Genomic DNA, 18,785 nt, shown 5'->3' with positions numbered 1-18,785 from the left:
TATATATATATAGATGTGGGTGTGTGTGTGTAATTAATTAGCATTCATAAACACTTTAATCTGACTGATCATAACCCTTTTATTCCAAAAAATATGGAAAAAATAACTCTCTATGTGAAGTTTGACTCTTTTGGTTCTAAAACAAATAATACATAAAAAGAACTTCAATGCCAAGTTATATGTATGCAAAGTACTAAATGTATTGTGATTTTCTCTCATTCTGTCATTAGATGGATTCTGCCTTTAAAAAGGCCAAAGACTGAGTCTAGCCATCTCTTCCGGGATACTTAATTCTGTGCAGACAAAGCTTTATTATAAATGTCTTCATTATTGTCTCTCAGATTACATATTCCTAAGTTTTTCAAATGTAGCTGTCTCTTCTGCCCAAAACCCACACTTACTCTAGAGATGGTGTCAAGTTTTGAAGTAATCAAACTGTGATTAGGCTGTCAGCTCTATGTGAAGATTTCTGAAAGATTAATGGGGCAATTCACAACTCGACTGCCCAGCTTTGTTATATTTGAAGGTCCCACAGCAGCACTGTAACACTAGCAAGGCTGGGTGTGTGTTCACGTTTGTGTCTCTGTAATGTTTGATTCAGCCCTGTGTGTGTGAAGAGATGCTCTCCTGAAAGGCGATCTCTGTCGGCTGGGAGCTCGGGATCAGTTGGGTGCAGAGACAGGGGTGCACTGGGAGGCTGAGGAGGGTGGAGGGGCAGCAGAGGAGGAAGGTATGCATGAGAAGCAAGGGTGGGAAATCTTATACCACAGAGGGTTGGGAAAAGGAGAGGTGAAAAGTGCAGAGGCAGAGTAGGAACAAACACTCTAACATAAAACAGAAACATGAAAAGAAAATTGGTTAAAAAAGAGTCAGACAGAGAAAACAGAAAGATCGGATGGATGGATGGATGGATGGATGGATGGATTCATTTGTTATTTATCTCAGGCAATCTAGTATATACAAGTATGGTATAATTAATAATATTATTGATAGTATATGTTTTACATTATACAAAGTATTTATCATTTATATCTGAGAAGGGGAAGTGAAACTTATTTAATTATACCCTTCTCCTTCATATACCCCTTAACACCAACAATCCTCCTGATTCGTACTGTAGGAGTCCATACTGCCCTAAAAGACCATTAAGTAAGCAGATAAATTCCTTTGTGCACATATAAATGTATATATACTAATTTACACACATTTACACCCTTCTTCCATCTCATATTTTTTAAGAAATCCAGTTTGAGCATTTTCCTAACAGTTTCATGCTTGAACGTTGCTTTAATTCAACACTGAGTGAAATGCTAATTTTAATGCTCATTGTTCTCATATTTGTTACAGTACTGAAGTTTTCAAATTTAGATAATCAGTTTCTCTCTTGAAATAAAGTTTTTGTGTGCTGTCTGGTAGCTGTTTATTTGTAGCTTTATACATTAGTTGTGAAGTTTAAAACGCTAGCAGATCATAAAATTTAGGCAAGCAGAAATGAATTTTGGGTTAGTGTGGTCATGATAAATAGCCTTGTGACTGATCCTGATGGCTCTTTTCTGCAGTGTGCATAGATGTTTGAGTGATGTGCTTTAGGTGTTACTCTGCAAAATAGCTCAGGTGTAATCAAATCTGTGAACACTAGAGAATTTATAAAGCTTTATGGTTTATAAATGTTTTGCTTTACTAAAAATCGGAATGCTGTTATAGTTTAGTTTGGACAGTCTGGATAAACCTACAAATTTCCTGTTTTGTAAAAGGAAAAAAACATGTAAAAAATAGATGGTTGTGTTTGAGTGCCTATATGAGTGTTAATTAGAGGTGGGTAGTAACTACTTATAACTAACAAAGTGTTTAAATGAAAAAAACTTTACTAAAAAAAATACTCGTAGCAATAGTTTTATGCTACTGTAGTTTAAACCTTTACTTAAATAATTATTTTGAAGTTACACCTTATTTTAGTACAATCTCTGGCTACTTTACCCACCTTCAATTTTGAAGCTGCTGAACTGCTGTGCCCTCTAGAGCTCAAGTGAATATACAGCAAACTATATTTGTTATTGGTCAAAGTAGTTTGTATTGTCCTAGCATTAAGCATATACAGAATTTAAACCATGAGGAAGATCAGAGATAATCAGACCCAGCAAGCTAGATGCCATAAGACCCAGTATTCCAGGCGGAAAGACAGTTAGATAAAAAAAAAAAAAACACACAAAAAAAATATTATTTGAGACGGAACTGTGGAGAACAGCATCGATCAGAACCGAATAGACGAATAAAGGCAGGATAATCCAGAGGGTGAAGCCAAAGCCTGTGTCGAAGACGTGCTTGGCAGTCAGAGCCAAGAGATCAGAGGTGCCGAAGGGAAATCCAGAATGGTGTCAGGAAACAGTTCCAGATATGTACACAAATAGGCAAAAATCCAGCAGAAGTCTGAAGACAGGTCAGGCAATCAGAAAAAACACAGCTACGCTAGAGAACTCTCAACAATGGTTCGGGTAATCTGGCACTCATGACTGGTTGAATGCTGGTTAAATAGAGGCTGAAGCAGGTGGATCAAATGAATGAGAACTGGGTGGAGATAGGCAGGTGAATGAAATGAGTAATCAGGCCATCAGCGCCAAAATCATGATAATTGAATGTATTGAATTGAACATATCACCCACTTTCTAGCAGAATTAAGTTACTTTCTATTAAATTTACATGAAATTGGTATTTTTTTTATTTAATTTACTTCATTAGCTGGTATAGTTTCACACAGCCCATTGTAATCCTCACTACTTAAAAAGTTAGATATTGGACCTTTTTCATGGTTTTGACCCAGTGTCTTCTCTGTTCTTTTAATGCCCATTTGGTCTTGGCAGTCCACTGTACACTTTTTGCTCAGATGGAGCGATTGCTGCAAAGTTAATGATCTGAATGAATTAGCTGTGTCTTCATAGGTGGATGGGTAACTCTTGAATTATTTATGATTGATTGGAATTTCAAACTGATTCCACTGCATTGCATCAGAACCAGGATCAATCTGTAAGGCCTGTCCTTATATTTGAATCAGTGGGCATAAGTGAGTTATATCAGTCTGGTTTGGTTATACGTTTTGTTAGAAGAGCAAAAGAACCCCAGAAAAAGAGCAAAAAGAGATCTATTGTGATACTGTTTACATATATTACTGTAGGAAGTTGTTGTTTCTGAGGGTGGATGCGTGTGTGAAGAATGGTGGAGAGAAAAAAAGTGAAAACAAAGGTACAAAAAAAAAAATCTATCACATAGAGGAACATTGCAGGAAGTAAGGAAGAAACAGGTGAAAGAATGGAAGCAAATCTGCAGTAAAGTGAGACCCAGTTAAATGTGAAGAAAGGGCAAAGGAAAAAAAAAAAAGAGTCAGACCAAATAAATAGAGAGGAAAGTAGGAGAGGAAGAGGAAATGTGCCAAAAGGTTTGTGTTGTTAATTAGCCCTCAGGTATTGCTTATGCAATGTTTTCACATAGTCTTTTCATATTGCATGTGGTTAGAACCGCGGACCTTTATGTGACATTTTATATCACAGACTAACACAGAGTTGTATTTTGGAATAAAACTTATGCATGTTTTTATTTTTCTTTCTTTCTTTTTTTTTTTTACTAAATCAAATTGAAAAAAGTTTGGTCTGCATTTTATAATCCTCCAAAAGTCATACAGGATTAGGATCGTAAACAGAGTTAAAATGGAATGGATTCAGCAACTCATTTCCACTTTAAGGTTCAGAGCTATGATCTAGCTAAATAAACAGTATATGACAATACTTGAAAATGCTATCATCTGATCTGGCTGAGCTTGATCTATACTCCAAAGAATGAATGTAAATCTCTGCATTTTCAGCTGTAACTGCATTAAAAGGTTGTTCTAGACAGTTTTAAGAACTGAACTCATGTGCACATTTCCCAGAAATCTTTTTTAAACAATAATACCAGTACATTCCTCTCCCCCATTTTAAAATAATCTTCTACTTTTTGCTGATATATAATGCAATATTTAAATATATTGAGGTTTGTGGTTGTAATGTAAAACTGTTTAACAGACACAATGTTTAAGTACTTAAACACACTCTAAATATGCCTTTTTTATTCTAAGATCTACATGGGTTTTCATTTTGCATTACCAGTTTATCTAAACATTTCCTAAAAATATAAAGCAAGCAAAAGATTGTCTGACAGACGAAGAAGGGAGAGTTCAGATTAAGGCAAATCAAAGCAGCATAGAGATAGAAAATGTCAAAGTGCTCATTTTGGTTATTTGCTGCAATGTAGACCAGAACAGGCAGCAGGGGGGGTAACATGTAGGGGAAAGACAGGAGAATAAAGGACGGGGTGAGAAAAGAGATGTGGAGTTGAGACAGTAAAATAACAGGAATTAATGAACTAGTGTCCCAGTGGAAGAAAAGGTGACGAGGAAAAATGGCGCAGGAGTAAAATGTGGAAAACTAAGAGCAGTAAGACGAGACAAGCAAATAAAAACCTGCCAGAAAGAATTGTAACTACTTATTTACAGCTACTAAGTTGTGCTGCATTTCTGGACAACAGGAGATTAATGCCAGTGTCTCTGTAAGATTTGCTCTTTAATAAAGCTAGCCTGGAAAGCCTTGCAGAACCACTTTAAGTCCGGCTGAGTTTTGTAGAGCTCCCCTGCTGAGATCTGTATAAATAAAGGTTAAGGATCAGTGTGGGCAGCCTGTAAGGAATTGACTTGCTGGGTAATGCTTATAACCTACTGCTTAGAAGGAAAACAAAGAAAAGCATATTTTTTATTGTTACCGTCTTTAAAGACATTTAGTTTTAATTTTGAAGTCTACCAAACCATGTATGACAAAGCTGGCTTATATTTTCTAAATAATCTTATAATCTAATAATCTTCTAAACGATAGCTTTGAGCTTAAAAAAATTTTTAAAAAAATCTTCCCAGTTAATTTTGACAATGTGAACAAATTTTTATTTGAATAAATGCAATAGTGCCCGTCTGTAGTTTAAGATCTGGTAATATGCAAAAGGAAATTGTCCATTTGAACTGTAAATGGATTAGAATTAAATAATAAAAGCTTGTTTAATGATACACAAATCATCCAATTCAGTAGTGGGAAACAATCTTTTCAATTAGAGACTAGAACTTCAGACCTTTACTTTGGGAGACCAGAATGTACCCTCCTATCAAAGTATTAATACAGTATTATAACCTCAAAAGTGAACATATCTATGCATGCTGCATAAAACAAGAACAAGTTAAGGTGTAAGTGAAAAAAACGCCATCTCGAATATCTATTTTGAAAGAAATATCTTTGCTCTCTCCTCAAGATTTCTTCAGTTAGCCAACTGACCTGCCTGTTATCTGCACAAATAACTCCACACTACATCATGAAGATGAAGATAACGAAGAAACTTTTTTCAGATTCTGACAGTTAGATGGAATACTAAACTTTAGAAAAGAAGATGAGACATTTTTTTCTATAATGGAAAGTCGTCTCTCCAGCTGAAAAAAAGCGTTTTTAGAGTTTATGCCGTAAATATATAGTTACAGGAGAAAGAACAAAGCTTGTATTTAAACTCCACAACTTTCTTCTGTATTCATTGGTTTTCATAAAAACTGTTTGGTTACTAATAATCTTAAACTCTTTTACATGCACTCCTTAGTGTTGGTTTTGTCACAGAAATCCCAACGGACAGACATTGAAGTTTGTGGTTGTAATAAGAATATCTGAAAAAGTGAAATGTATTCCATTTATATTCAATTGTTGCATCACTCACATGTTATTTCTCTTCACCTACCTCTACACCCGACCCCTTAGGGCTATCTGTCTGAGGGTTTGGTAACTAAGTGGTATCGTTCCCCCCGTCTGCTCCTGTCCCCCAACAATTACACCAAGGCCATAGACATGTGGGCTGCTGGCTGCATACTGGCTGAGATGATCACTGGACGAATGCTTTTTGCAGGTACTATGATAGATCCTATATCAAAGCATCATTGTGAGACAGTAATATAAAAAATTTTATATACTAACTTCTAATTAATTAAATAAAGAAATACAATTCAAGTTGTTAGGAGGCTAAATAAAAACACTGATCATTCAAAATAGTAATTTCCAATCATGGTTATGTTTGTTGATAAGCTGCCGATGTTTGTTTGCAGAGTTTAAGAGATTTTATAGCAGTGAACACTTTCGCCAGGAGAAGCTTTGCTTTTTTACTTTTCTGTCCTCCACCAAAGACACTTTCCTCCCTTCCTGCGGCTACTTTTTTGCCTGAGTAGAATATCAATGATGGTGGAGAAATGCTGCCTGTCTGAAGCAAACGTACTTCCAGCTGAAAAGCTGATTCTGACCTCCACTGTCTATTCTTCACCACAGGGACGACCAAAAAAAAAAAACTCAGAAAGGTCATCCTTTTGCCCCTGCTAGTCCTGTTATGTGAGACTTTCACACATCAGGTGTCGGAGATGTTTTGCTCACCTTTCCCCTAAATTTTAGGAAAGCGGTAGACTTGTGATTTTGTTTATTAGGGAAGAAATAAAGCACTTACAACCAAATATGTTACTCGTTTTTAAGAGCTTATTTAGCACCACCTCCTGTTGTCCTTAAGATATTTTTGTGTAAAGTTCAGGTGTCCTTGCTGCTGCAGAGAACACTGGCTCTTTCTGTAATGCCTTAACTACATCTGTAAAATCCTGCCTTAACTTCATGAAAGCTCACTGCTGCCGCCTGTCTACATTATTTCAACTGAATCCTCTTTTGTGTCGTCATCTCACACTTCTGGGTTATTATTGTTTGACTTTATGTTTTTATATACTTATGTAACCAATCTTCTTTCTCCTCTTTGCCTGTCTCTGCTTGGCTGTCTCTCTTTCTCAGGAGCCCATGAGCTGGAACAGATGCAGCTGATTCTTGATACAGTGCCTGTACTGAGAGAGGAGGACAGACAAGATCTTCTACAGGTGAGACCCCAGAGGGCATTGCAAGCCACATAACTATAATATCACATTAGTTGATTGTGCAAAATCAATGTCTCTTAAACCAATTTTATATATATTTTTCCTTAATCTCCTAGTGTACCCAGAAGGTTATCACATCTAAAAAAAAAATCCCCTATGTCTGTGGAGTGATGTCAAAGTAGTTCAGTTTCACATCCTAGTATCACAGAAAGATTTTTCTGCAAACCTGCCCTTATTTATTGAAGCAGCTTTGCATTGATGCTATATCTTCTGCATATACTGTGGGTCAATGAAAATCTTTGTTGCTATAATGACATTTAGGATTTTAAATTGACTCTTGGTATTAATACAGATTTCAACATACCAATTTTGTAACAAAAATATAGATTACATACTTTCAACACACTCGTGCTAAAAAATATGGATGTAATCATAAAAGGGAGGTCCGTTACGGGAAATATGACGCAGTTTAAGTTTCTGGTTAAAAGTTCAACATCTGGTTAAAATGTTACACATTTCATAAGCTGTTTTAAAAGCTTACTGTAACGGTACGGCACACCTTCGGACGCAAAATCAAAGTCCAAAGGTGGGGAAAGCTTTTAAATTTCTCATTCTGTAGAGCATTTGTAAAGGATGGTAAAACAGCTCAGATTGATCATTTTAGATCTATGGTTAAAATCTATCCTCTGTCAGTACCTTTTCACTATAAGTGTGTAGTACGGATATCTTAAAATAAATAAAATAAAATAAAATAGAATAGAATAAAATAGAACTTTATTGATCTCACAATGGGGAAATTTACTTGTGACATCGGCTCTTAAACAACAGAAGATGCACAGAAGAGGAAAAGGTGCATAAAGTATACACAGTGCATCCAGATATATACAGTGGATGGGAAAAAATAAAGGAGATTTTAGGTGACTTATATATACTATATATACATCAACTAGTTTATTTATGTCTTCTTTGTGATATTGCACGGATCTATACTGGTTTACCATTTAATATCTGAAAGTAAATAGCTCATTAATTTGGCTATATACATTTTGATGTATTTATTTGAATTGATTCCAAAAGAAACATACATGGAAAAAATGTGCATTAAATTAAACTGGTTAGCTAAAAGACAGAAAGACAAATGATTTAACAGCACATTATCAAACTCATAATTGAGAACCTATATTAAATAATGGTGAATTAGCAAAAAAAGGTAAAAAAAAAAAAAAAAAACAACAAACCAAACCTGCAGCTCGGTACCAACTTTCTGGCAAAACCAGTTAAGTAGACATTAGTTTTAACAGAGATATTCTTAAGAAAAGAAAAGAAAAAGGAGATAGATTTTTTTTTTTCATTTACATTTTTAGGTGATGCCATCATATGTCAGTCATGGATGGAGAGTCAAAACTCCTTTTTGTGAGTTGCTGCCTGAAGTGGATCCTTTGGGTGAGTAGAACATATCAAGTATTGTAAATAAATATTCTTAGACAGAGTACAAAAAAACGCACGACTAGTCCCTTTAATTCACAAACTTGGTAAGATGTGTGAAACGTGACCTAGAAAAATGTTGATACTGTTTCAAAACATCTCACTAGCAAATATAATGTAGTTCTGTAATAGTGAGCGTTTAGAGAGATTAGAAAAGAATCAGGATCATCATCCATCCTTATTTGTTAGTAATCTATTATTCCTCTGATACTAAATATGAGCAAGTTTAAGTGAGGAACTACTTTTTTTTATAGCCATCTTGCAACCTATGACCCACCACACACACATGGATAAGTTGAATGCCATATTACCTTTTCTTTCCTGTTTAAAAGTGGCTGAGGGGAAAAGGCTTTATTTTCTTTATTTGTTTAGTGTCATTTCATATCTATGAAACGGGAATTCGAGTTCATAATTCAAAGTTCCCAGATGCTCTGATCAGCTTATAAAACCATACTTCCATAAAAGTTTTTAATTACTTTTATTTAATCATGATGTAAAAAAAAAAAAAACAATTGATTCAATGTTGGAATAAATGTAGTCAGACTAAGGGGTAGGTTCGAGTATCTTTTAACTAAATGTATTTAAATAGCCTTTAGACTTATCTTGAGAAATATTCTTCGCTTAAACAACCTTATCTGCCATTCCTGCCTGTTTTTTTCCCTCAGCGGTGGACTTTCTGGAGCGCATCTTGACGTTTAACCCCATGGACCGTCTGACAGCTGAAGAAGCTCTAACTCACCCTTTCCTTCAGCAGTATTCCTGTCCAGAGGATGAGCCCGTCTCATCACACCCTTTTCATATTGAGGATGAGCTGGACAGCCTCATCACCGAGCCAAGCCTGAGCAGCAGCGACAGCCCGGCCTCTAGCTTTCAATGGGAAAGGTAAATAATGTATTTTAACACAATAATGCTATTGTCACTTCAGAGATTGGTTAATTTCATCAAGACTGGTCATTTTCTTTTTACTTCTATTTACAAACCACGTTGCTAGAAATCGGTAATCAGTTGCAATAGACTTTTCTTTTAGAATACTTTTCCAATACCTTGCTTTTTTTTTCTTCATCTGTTACAGTAGGTGTTTTTTTCCCTTTAAGAATAAAGATCACAAATCCCTTAGAAGCACAAGTCAACAGATGTTTTTTTTCTTGCAACCATGATTTGATTTGAAGCCATATTCAACGACTACCAAGATCGGAAAACACTAAACAAAACAAAACATCCTGGCCACAGAGAAAACTGAAAGTCTATATGACATTTTTATGACCAATTATGGCTTATCTAACTGAAATTAAATATATTTTATGGTGTTAATTATAATATTTTTTTGTCATTATAAATATGAATAAATGGGGAGTAAAAATCAAAAGATGTTACAGCTGAGTCAAATGTCCTGTTCTGGCCTTGTTGCTGCAGATAAAAAGGGAACTTCTTTTGTGAACGTTACAGTAAATCTGAATGACCTCAGCTTTATACTGCTGTGGGTGTTTAGTGTTCCTCAGCAGGATGTACAATACACAGAAAAAATATGACTATAACCCAGATTTACAGCTGACAAAATAAGACTAGTGTGTGTAAAACTTGCATGTCTTTGGTCTAAGATTATGTACTGATGGATGCCAAAATGTAATTTTTTATTTATTTTTTTCGATTAGGTAGGCCAGCTGAGAACTAATTCTCATTTACAACAAGGACATGAAAGGTCTTTGTGCACAAGTTAATTTTATATTAACAGTTATCAAATTAAAAAATGACTGCTTGCAGGTATGATGACAGTTCATCAGCTAATATATGGGCACCGTACTCAGGCGAGAGGTGTACGTGCATGCCTTCTGGTCCTACTCCACCAAACCTGGAGGACAACAGAGATAATGAAGAGGTGCAGAAGGACCCGAGGGCCAGTTCCAGCTCCCTGACAGAAGAAGCTCAGGTTTGTTATGCTATTTGTGAAGTTCTTGAATGTATTTACGTCATTTAAAGCTTTTACAACCTTCTAAATGTTATATCTGCAAACTTAATGCAACTTAATGCAAGGGAATTTTTCATATCAGACCAGCTTAAAGAACTGCATACCTGTGTAGTGGAAGGAACTATGTTTATTTTATGTTTAGATCTTTTTGTTTGAACTGAAAAAAAAATATTTATATTTGGCCACCTTTACACTCCTTAATAAAAATCAACTTGTAGCTGGTCAGAGATGATAGGAAGATGGTTGTAGGGGAAAACCTGTTATAGGCTAAAACAGGGGTCTCCAACGTTTTCCAGGCCAAGAACCCCAAACAGATGGCAAGATGGAGCAGGGACCCCCTAATTATATATTGTATGAATATGTGTTTTATCAAACTGGTCCTATAGTCACTCTATTAGATATGGAGTGATGTAACGAAAGTAATCCCTCCCTGGAATTATTAAAGTATTTCTGATTCCTCATTGATGGGACAGGTGTTGTGAATGAAACGGTACCCAGCTTCAAAAGAGCTCTTGTGTGTCGCTGAATGTGTGCATTGATGACTAAAAGACATCTTCTGCTTCCATTTATCTGTTTACTACAGTGTGTTGAATTTAATTAATGTGCATTTAAAGACATTTCAATTAGTGGAAAAAATTCCAGCGGGTAATATAAAAAAAGTCTAACCAACCAACACTTTCGCAAACCCCATGCTGTACCTCTGTGGACCCCCTAAGAGACGCTGACCCCCTGTTAAAGACCTCCGGGCTAAAACATACTTTACATGACTTTATAATATGTAATATGATGTAATATTTGTGGTTGTAAAATGACAAGGAGCATGATTACTTTTGTAGATGTATTTTCTGAATTATTCATTTGCTTTTAACTCCCTTTCCTTCATTTAATTTTACACAGGTTGACCCCCGCAAATATTCTCATAGCAGTTCAGCCGAACGCTTCCTGGAAAGCTCTCACTCCTCTCTGGAACGGGTCTGTGCTTTAGGGTACGGGGAGCTTGACTGTGCACGCTCCTGTGATTACAAAGTGGGCTCTCCTTCATATCTGGATAAAATTGCATGGCGGGAGGGAAAGCCTCAGCATTACTCGGAACCAAAGCTGATTCTGGATCTGTCTCACTGGAAGCGCAACACTGGCAGACTAGCTGTGCCTGCTGTACCCATTGGAGGCAGCATAGTGGACCTTGGAGAAGCTCAAGTAGAGGAAGCAGAGGAGGAGGAGGAGGAGGAGGAGGAGGATGACACAGGGGACTTGTTCCAGGAAATCACTCGCTGGGTGGAGAGCGCTCATTCTCGTCTGCACTCCCCCAGTACCAGCCCATCAATAGGGCAATGCTCACCCTCCTGCTACACCTCTTCTCCCCCTCTTCCTCTGTCTCCTACTGACCTCCCAACCCCCGTCTTCCACTGCAACGAACCCACCCATCACCTATCAGCTGAATACGATGAGAACAGACTGAGCCCGCTTCCTTCCATCACATCTTCCTCTAACACCCCCCCCTTTCTCTTTCCATCATCTCCCACAGCTATATTTTCCCCTCAGACTTCATCGCCACCTCCAACTCCCCTCGTGCAGCTCCCAGAGTCTCAACCGCTGTCCAATGCTGACTCCATGGATTCTCTGCCAGTCAAGCAAAAAGAGCGCTTGTTTGACCTGGATGTTTTCATATCTAGAGCTCTAAAGCTGGTCCGACAGAATAAAGAGAAAGTTCAAATGAAGAAAGGAAAAGATGAAAGTTGGATGGAGGAGAGCAAAATGGCAAACATAAAAGGAAAGGTGCCTCGGCTTTCAGAGCACAGGACTTCTCCATCACAGACTCCCAACTCTTAATGTTATATTTTAGTTCCAGGTTTAGTGAAGTAACTATTACATTAGTCAAATTTCAAAAATCCCTCAAAAGAGGTGTGTTCAGGACTCCACTGTAGCAACTTGAATTTGTTAGCTCTTAAACACTTTATGTTGTGAAAAACCTCCAGTTAAAAAGCATTTGCAGCTTTGTGTGAAAGACTTCTCATGCAATAAAAGCTCAAAAAGGACTTCACTGAAATGCAATTCATCTCAAACATTGGCTTTGCTATATGCCTGTTTAAAGAAGCTGAAGCTTTGATCAGAGAATCACATCCCACGTTAAGTGCTTTCAAGGAATTTTTCAAATTCCTTCTAAGAAATACAACACAAATGTCAACATTATGAGTGGGAGACTATTGGAAAATGTTTGAACATTTCATTTAATAATTGGTAATACTAGTTTGATCCAAAAACAAAAAACAAGTCCGCTGGTTTTCTTACTTGCAGTTAGACATAAATGTGATGTCGTTACCAGATCTGAGCGGAAAGTTTTTAGAAAAACTGAACACCTTGGCAAGCTGGAAAAAATGCACTTTTATAAAATGTAAGTCATTAATAAAAACAGTTTCAAGCAGACCTTCAGTAAGTGTTTGGAAGTTGCTTTAGATGTCTTTCTAAACTCCCTCCTGTTAACTCTTGAAAGAATCTTACAGTCTTCCAATATACTTCACCAAACAATGTAACACAGCTAAATCTTTTCTAAGCATTTGAATGTATTAGCTAAGAGGTAATTGGTTGGAGTGTGACATGATAGACTGTTAGGATTTGATTTATTGATGCTTCAACACTCCTACAATGACTTAATAAATGTTAACAAGTTTTGTTCATATTTTATTTTTCAAACCTCCTTAATATATCACTAGACATGCTTGTGACTAAAATAGTTCTGAAATATTTTCTGTATATTAGAACGCATGTATAACATTTGGAGTTAGTTAGGAATTTGTTTTAATATCAAATAACCGTGGTGATAGCTCGTTTATGATTCTTCTGCCAGCTGGACTAATTTTTGATAACAAGTGCTTTGTTTTCTGTTTGTGCACCAAATCTTTTCCACGCTAAACACACGCTATTCTTCCACAACCACAGGCCTAAACAGCTTTCTGCTCACTTAAATGTAAACAACGAAAAGCTTTAACACAAACAACATTCACATTTATTTTGAAAAATGTGAAGACTGATAAGTGGCTGTATTTATAATGTGGAAATGCTTTTTGAAATGATTTCGAATTTATTGTTTTATAACTGCACATGCTTCTGTCTTTTGTTGTTTTAAACAATACTTTGTTAGTTATGTCTACCATGCTTTTGGATATACCACTCCCTGCACAATTACTAGCACCCCCATACAATTATTTGTTTATTGGGGATTGTTGGCCTTGTGGTTAGAGCAGTGCGCTTGTGCTCTGAGAAGGTTGCAAGTACCCGGTTCGATCCCAACAGCCTGCACTGTGGGTCCCTGAGGAAGACCCTTAACTCAAAACTGCTCCGCGGGTGCCGCACAATGGCAGCCCACTGCTACCCAAGAGGATGGGTTAAATGCAGAGATAAATTTCTCCAGTGTGAGATCAATACACATAAATTATTATTATTATTTTAATTAAGTACTCATTACAGTTGAAAATAATTTTCAGAAATATTTTTATTTTACTTTAACAACTCCTAAACATTTTTATATACATATTTATTTGATCTTTACTGTTTTAAGTTCACTAGTGTCTGGGAACTTACCAGCAATCCATGTTCTTTCTTTCTTTCTTTTTTTTTTTTTTTGGTATAGTGAAACAACAACTCGTCCAACTTTAGCTACCTAAAATTATTCAAAAATCAATAATTCAAGTGATGCAGATGTGTGTTTACCTTCATGACATAGCAAATAGCACCAATAAAATGATCATACACCCTTTTACATTCAGATTCACTAATCTTCTGAAATCTCTCTTGCTTCCAGGGATTGTAAACTGGGTGGTAGAGCAGGTTTAGAAAAAAAAAAAAATCACTGTTTCAGTTAATTCAAATAAAGTACACATTTTCGCCAGTGGTGCCAATAATTCTGGAATGTGGTATCACTTTAATTGTGATAAATAGAAATGCAATGCCTTGCTGCAATATGCTCTTGAATGATACACTGGTTGCAGTTGCACCTGTATGGGAGTTCAGAAGGTCAAACCTCTCAGATCAAAATTCACTGCCAGCAATACTTAATAAGAAGCATGTTTTATCCTTATTCGGTTCTTCACTGACTTTCTATGTCAATTCAAAATATTGTAACTGTACAACATTGACTGTCATGTTAATCTGCTTCTGTAAGCATACTGTGAGCTGTAGGCAGTCAAATATTTTCTTAGGATACTAACACACAGATTTCTAGCGCCTACCATCAGATGAAACAACAGTTAGACCAGGCATTTATTTAGATTTACGGTAAAGCACATGTAGAATATGAAGCACATTTGGTCACTGTCAGCGATTATAACAATGATCATCTTTTGTCAGTAATGTACAGTCTAAATAGAGCATGCAGCTCCGACTAAAATAAACTGCTACAGTTGGTAAAAATTAACTGAATTAAGTTGATCCAACTAGTTTATAAGTTGACAGGTTAAACCATTGCAAATATATTCCATTAACTCTTACCAATTGAAGGAATTAATTTAGGTTGGAGCTGCATTCTCTCAGAGTGAAATACAGGGATAAGGACAGTACCACTGTTTATTTAGAAAATTTTAAAAAGTACAAACTGTACTTTCCGGTCCAGTATTAGTTAAGTCTGAGTGCATTTTGACTTTTACAATTTCTAGGAATCCATACTTGCTGCACAATCTATTCTGGAGGCATCCTAAACCAGCAATAATGCCATTATCAAGTGATACATACAAACTTTAACATACTGAGCCAAAAGTAAAAATCCAGACTCTATGGAGCCATGTTGAAAATGTGCCTCGGTACACCTCAATGCTTCCAGCTTGCTGAATGTAATCAATGCCCCTGTCTCTGTGTTGCTATGCAGGTCATTAAAACTATATGTTTATGGCGTATGTATCTGTGAAAAAGTGACATTTGATCTGGTTTTGTGTTTCATATTTAGCCTATTCACACTTCAAGGGTTTCCCTCAACCTTATATTTTAAAAAAAACTTCTGGATTTCTGTTGTTCTTGATTGATATGTCATTTTGAGTGTCATTGTTTGGGAAATAAATAAAAGTATGAAAAATATATCTGTTTGTCTGTCTATCTATCTCATTCTGTTGTTTTCTCTTGTATTTCTTCTGCGATTTAGCTAAGACCATTTTACAAACAATTTTAACCAGCTTCTGTTGGTAATAAAACAGAAAAGTAATTATCTCAGCAATATGCAGTGACTGTGATGTTTTACTGGTTGGTGTGACAAAAAAAACAAACAAAAATATGCAGTTTAAATGTGCTATTTTTTCTGTCAAACACAAAGATTTTTTTTTTCTAGTTTAATCAGAGCTCCTTCTTCCACATGCTTTTACCCCTTATCATGATTTTCTTGTCCATGATGTCAGATATATGGAGCGTATGCAACATGGCTGAATATCTGTCAAAACGTTTTTTCCGGTATTCTGTGTTGACAAAAGAATGTCCTAAACCACCTCTGCATACATCTAAGGAAAGGTGGAAAATAGACTTAAAACTTGCAAGTAGACCTTTTGTCTGATTTATGTCAAGACAGCATATCTGTTACAATTAATTCACAATAAAGGCTTACCCGTTATAACTTTCTGCATCGATCACCGATTCCAGATAAAATTCACAGGTCTAAACCTGAACTGTCTGATGTATGCTTTCGATGTGCAACAGAAGTCAGGTCATTCTTACATTGTACTTGGTCTTGCGTGAACGTTAGACATTTTTGGCATTTTTGACCACGACCAAGATCTCAACACCTCTAGATCCTGAACTATGTTTGAATTTTGTTAAAATGGAACCTCTGATCAAATACCAAGCTATTTTTTTTAGAATAGCTCTGGCAGTAGCTAGAAATGGTACACAGAAATTAACAGTTGCATGTTGTTAGAAAAAATTATATACAGCCTGAGGAAATACAAAACTTTCTAAAAATTTGGTAACCTTATTTGGACCATGTAGGTATAAATGTGTAAACTAATTTATTCTCTCAGTTGGAGCCCCCTTTTTTTGAGCAAGGGAGGTGGTCACAGATCTAGTATTTGTAATGTTTGCATTTGTTTTTGTTTATGTATGAAAATACAAAATAAAATTTCAGACACTACATTCAAATTCAAATAAAATATATAAAAAAGATTTCCAGATTCAAGTTATTGGTTACATGTTAATAGTATTTTTTTTTCTAAATTGTTCGGATGTAATGTTTCAGGTTTTAATTGTGTTTAGCTTTAATATTTTTTACCACAATTAGTAAGGTAACGAGGTTTCATGAAGTCTGTGCGCGCGGGTAGCATTCTGTCTCTACGGTAACCGAGAAGGGAATCCCAGCGTTCGATTGGTTGAGATGCCAGCGAATCCACCAATAACAATCAAGGAAATGAGGAAGGGGGCGGTAACTTCTGGTCCACTTTCCTTCTTCCTCCCCTCTTCACTCTCATCCGGGCAGGTCGCGTCTTCAGCCTACTCCGGTCCACTCCAGGGTGTCAAACTTCCATAATTACAGCGAAGAAACATGGTGAATGAACATTAGCCTGTCTAACAGAAGGAAAGCGCTATTATTACAACCCAAAGCAGGTAAACCAAGACGCTGTTCTTTAAGAACAGACAGTCCCGCGCCATGATCGGATAACTTCCCGTTTCTAAAGGGAGGTTGATCCTTAGAAATACTACAATATTATCATAACATTAGTTGGAATGAGGTGACATTCTTTAATGTTACAAGAAATTGAATCTGTATGCTTGCCCTTTGGGAACAAACAGGATGATGTTCAACAGTAAACTAGCTAATTAGCTTGTAGCACCTGTTTGCTGCATTTTTTTTTTACATTTATTTTTACCTCAGAAGATTTTTTTGTGTTGTACTTTTCCATGCTAATGTTGACAACCCGTCCCCTCTCTCTTCCAGCGCTTCCATAGTTATAATGAGCTAACGGCTGCTCCACTATCAGCGGAAATGTGCCATAGCTCCATTAGTAAAGCATTAAAAGTACAGTGGCCACCTAAAGCAGCTGTTAAAGGAGCTGGCTTTGTTCTGCTCTGTCCATTGGAATATTTACCCCATTGGATTATTGCATTCAGACTCCAATTGATAGAGATAAAGACAAATATATTCAACATATTTTAGTGTTTGCATGTAAAAGATCCATAAAAAATTTGATCTAGGGCTGCAACTAACAGTTATTTTGCAAATCGATACATTTTTCAATTGTTTGTTCGATTAATCGATTAATGATCGGATAGCAAAAGGTCCCATACAGAAGACTTTTTGCAAAATTGAACCAGGAGAAACTAAAACTTTTCCACTTAACCTTTTGTAGGGAACTCAGTGATATACTTTGAAAAATCCAAATTTCCAGCCAATAGTGTTATTGGAATCCAGGACAAGACTTTATTGACTTTGTAACCTTCAGAAAATATGGATATTTTTAATTTTAATGTCAATGTAATAAGAAACTCCAACTTGCCCGAATATATTAAGAAAAATAACAGAAGTGCTTCTATAAGAAATTCATGAAAAACACTCAGAGTGAAAGAAACACTTTTTTTTTTTTTTTGGTCCAACATAACCTTAGAGGCATTAATGCTGATACTGGCACTTAATTTTTTTAGTTTATAAACTAAATATAATTGTTAACTAAGCTTTTTAACTTTTCAATTAGCTTTTTACCTTTTTTTTTTCTTGACTTGTTAACTTTTTTTTTTTTTTCAACTTAATTTATAGGTAATATATCATCTATTTGGTCAAATGCCAAAATAAGATGTACAGCCATGTAGCAGGATCTTTGCTGAATGGCTGGATATAGATCTTGTGCTTCTAGATTTCACTGAGGGACAGGCGGGGTCCATTTGTAAGGGGTATGCAAGTAATCAAAAATGCTAACTTGCCCTATAAAGGGTTAAGGAGTTCTGGATAGGGCAGATTGACAGAAGAAAAAGATATTTTTTTTTATCTTAAATGCAAAATGTTTTTTTTTGTTTTTTTTTAATTTGGTAAAGATGGGTTGCTCTATTGACTAAAGGCATGTTTTTGAGTTTTTATACCCCAGTTAACAATTAATTGATTTCTAAATTAGTTTACAATAATTTCAATAATCGATTAATCACGATTAATCTGATTGTTTCAGTCCTAATTAGATAATAAGGGGTTGTACAGTAGCATGATTTTAATGTAAGTGAAATAGATTATTTGCTCATTAGATATGTTTATTAGAAAAAACACAGTGTGCAATTATTTTGTATTTTTGTAGAGTATCATTAAATAATAATAGTTATGGTTCTTTAATATATGACCCCAAAGGAAATGTAGTGGATGACTTGAAAGTCATGATAGAGTTGCACCTTTTTTGTCTCATGTTGAGAAACAGCTGTCACTGTTGCTATGAGATT

At 35.8% G+C, this 18,785-nt stretch overlaps 1 protein-coding gene across 2 annotated transcripts in view; it reads left to right on the top strand.

Annotated features, from left to right (window-relative positions):
• The window catches only part of mapk4 (mitogen-activated protein kinase 4), a 24,513-nt gene extending 9,138 nt beyond the window's left edge, over positions 1 to 15,375 (top strand). For both annotated transcript variants that reach the window (XM_015395924.1, XM_015395933.1), the window contains exons 4-9: positions 5,811 to 5,955; positions 6,870 to 6,952; positions 8,314 to 8,392; positions 9,100 to 9,316; positions 10,196 to 10,361; positions 11,298 to 15,375. In XM_015395924.1, the coding sequence (XP_015251410.1) occupies positions 5,811 to 5,955; positions 6,870 to 6,952; positions 8,314 to 8,392; positions 9,100 to 9,316; positions 10,196 to 10,361; positions 11,298 to 12,230 (1,623 nt within the window). In that variant the 3' untranslated portion in view covers positions 12,231 to 15,375. The remainder of the gene's footprint in view (positions 1 to 5,810; positions 5,956 to 6,869; positions 6,953 to 8,313; positions 8,393 to 9,099; positions 9,317 to 10,195; positions 10,362 to 11,297) is intronic.
• The last annotated feature ends 3,410 nt before the right edge of the window (positions 15,376 to 18,785 follow it).

Source organism: Cyprinodon variegatus, unplaced genomic scaffold (genome assembly GCF_000732505.1).
Source record: "Cyprinodon variegatus isolate N-32 unplaced genomic scaffold, C_variegatus-1.0 Scaffold26, whole genome shotgun sequence".
Classification (NCBI taxonomy): Eukaryota; Metazoa; Chordata; class Actinopteri; order Cyprinodontiformes; family Cyprinodontidae; genus Cyprinodon; species Cyprinodon variegatus.
The sequence above is the reverse complement of the archived record's forward strand: the minus strand, read 5'-3'. Positions and strand labels throughout refer to the sequence as shown.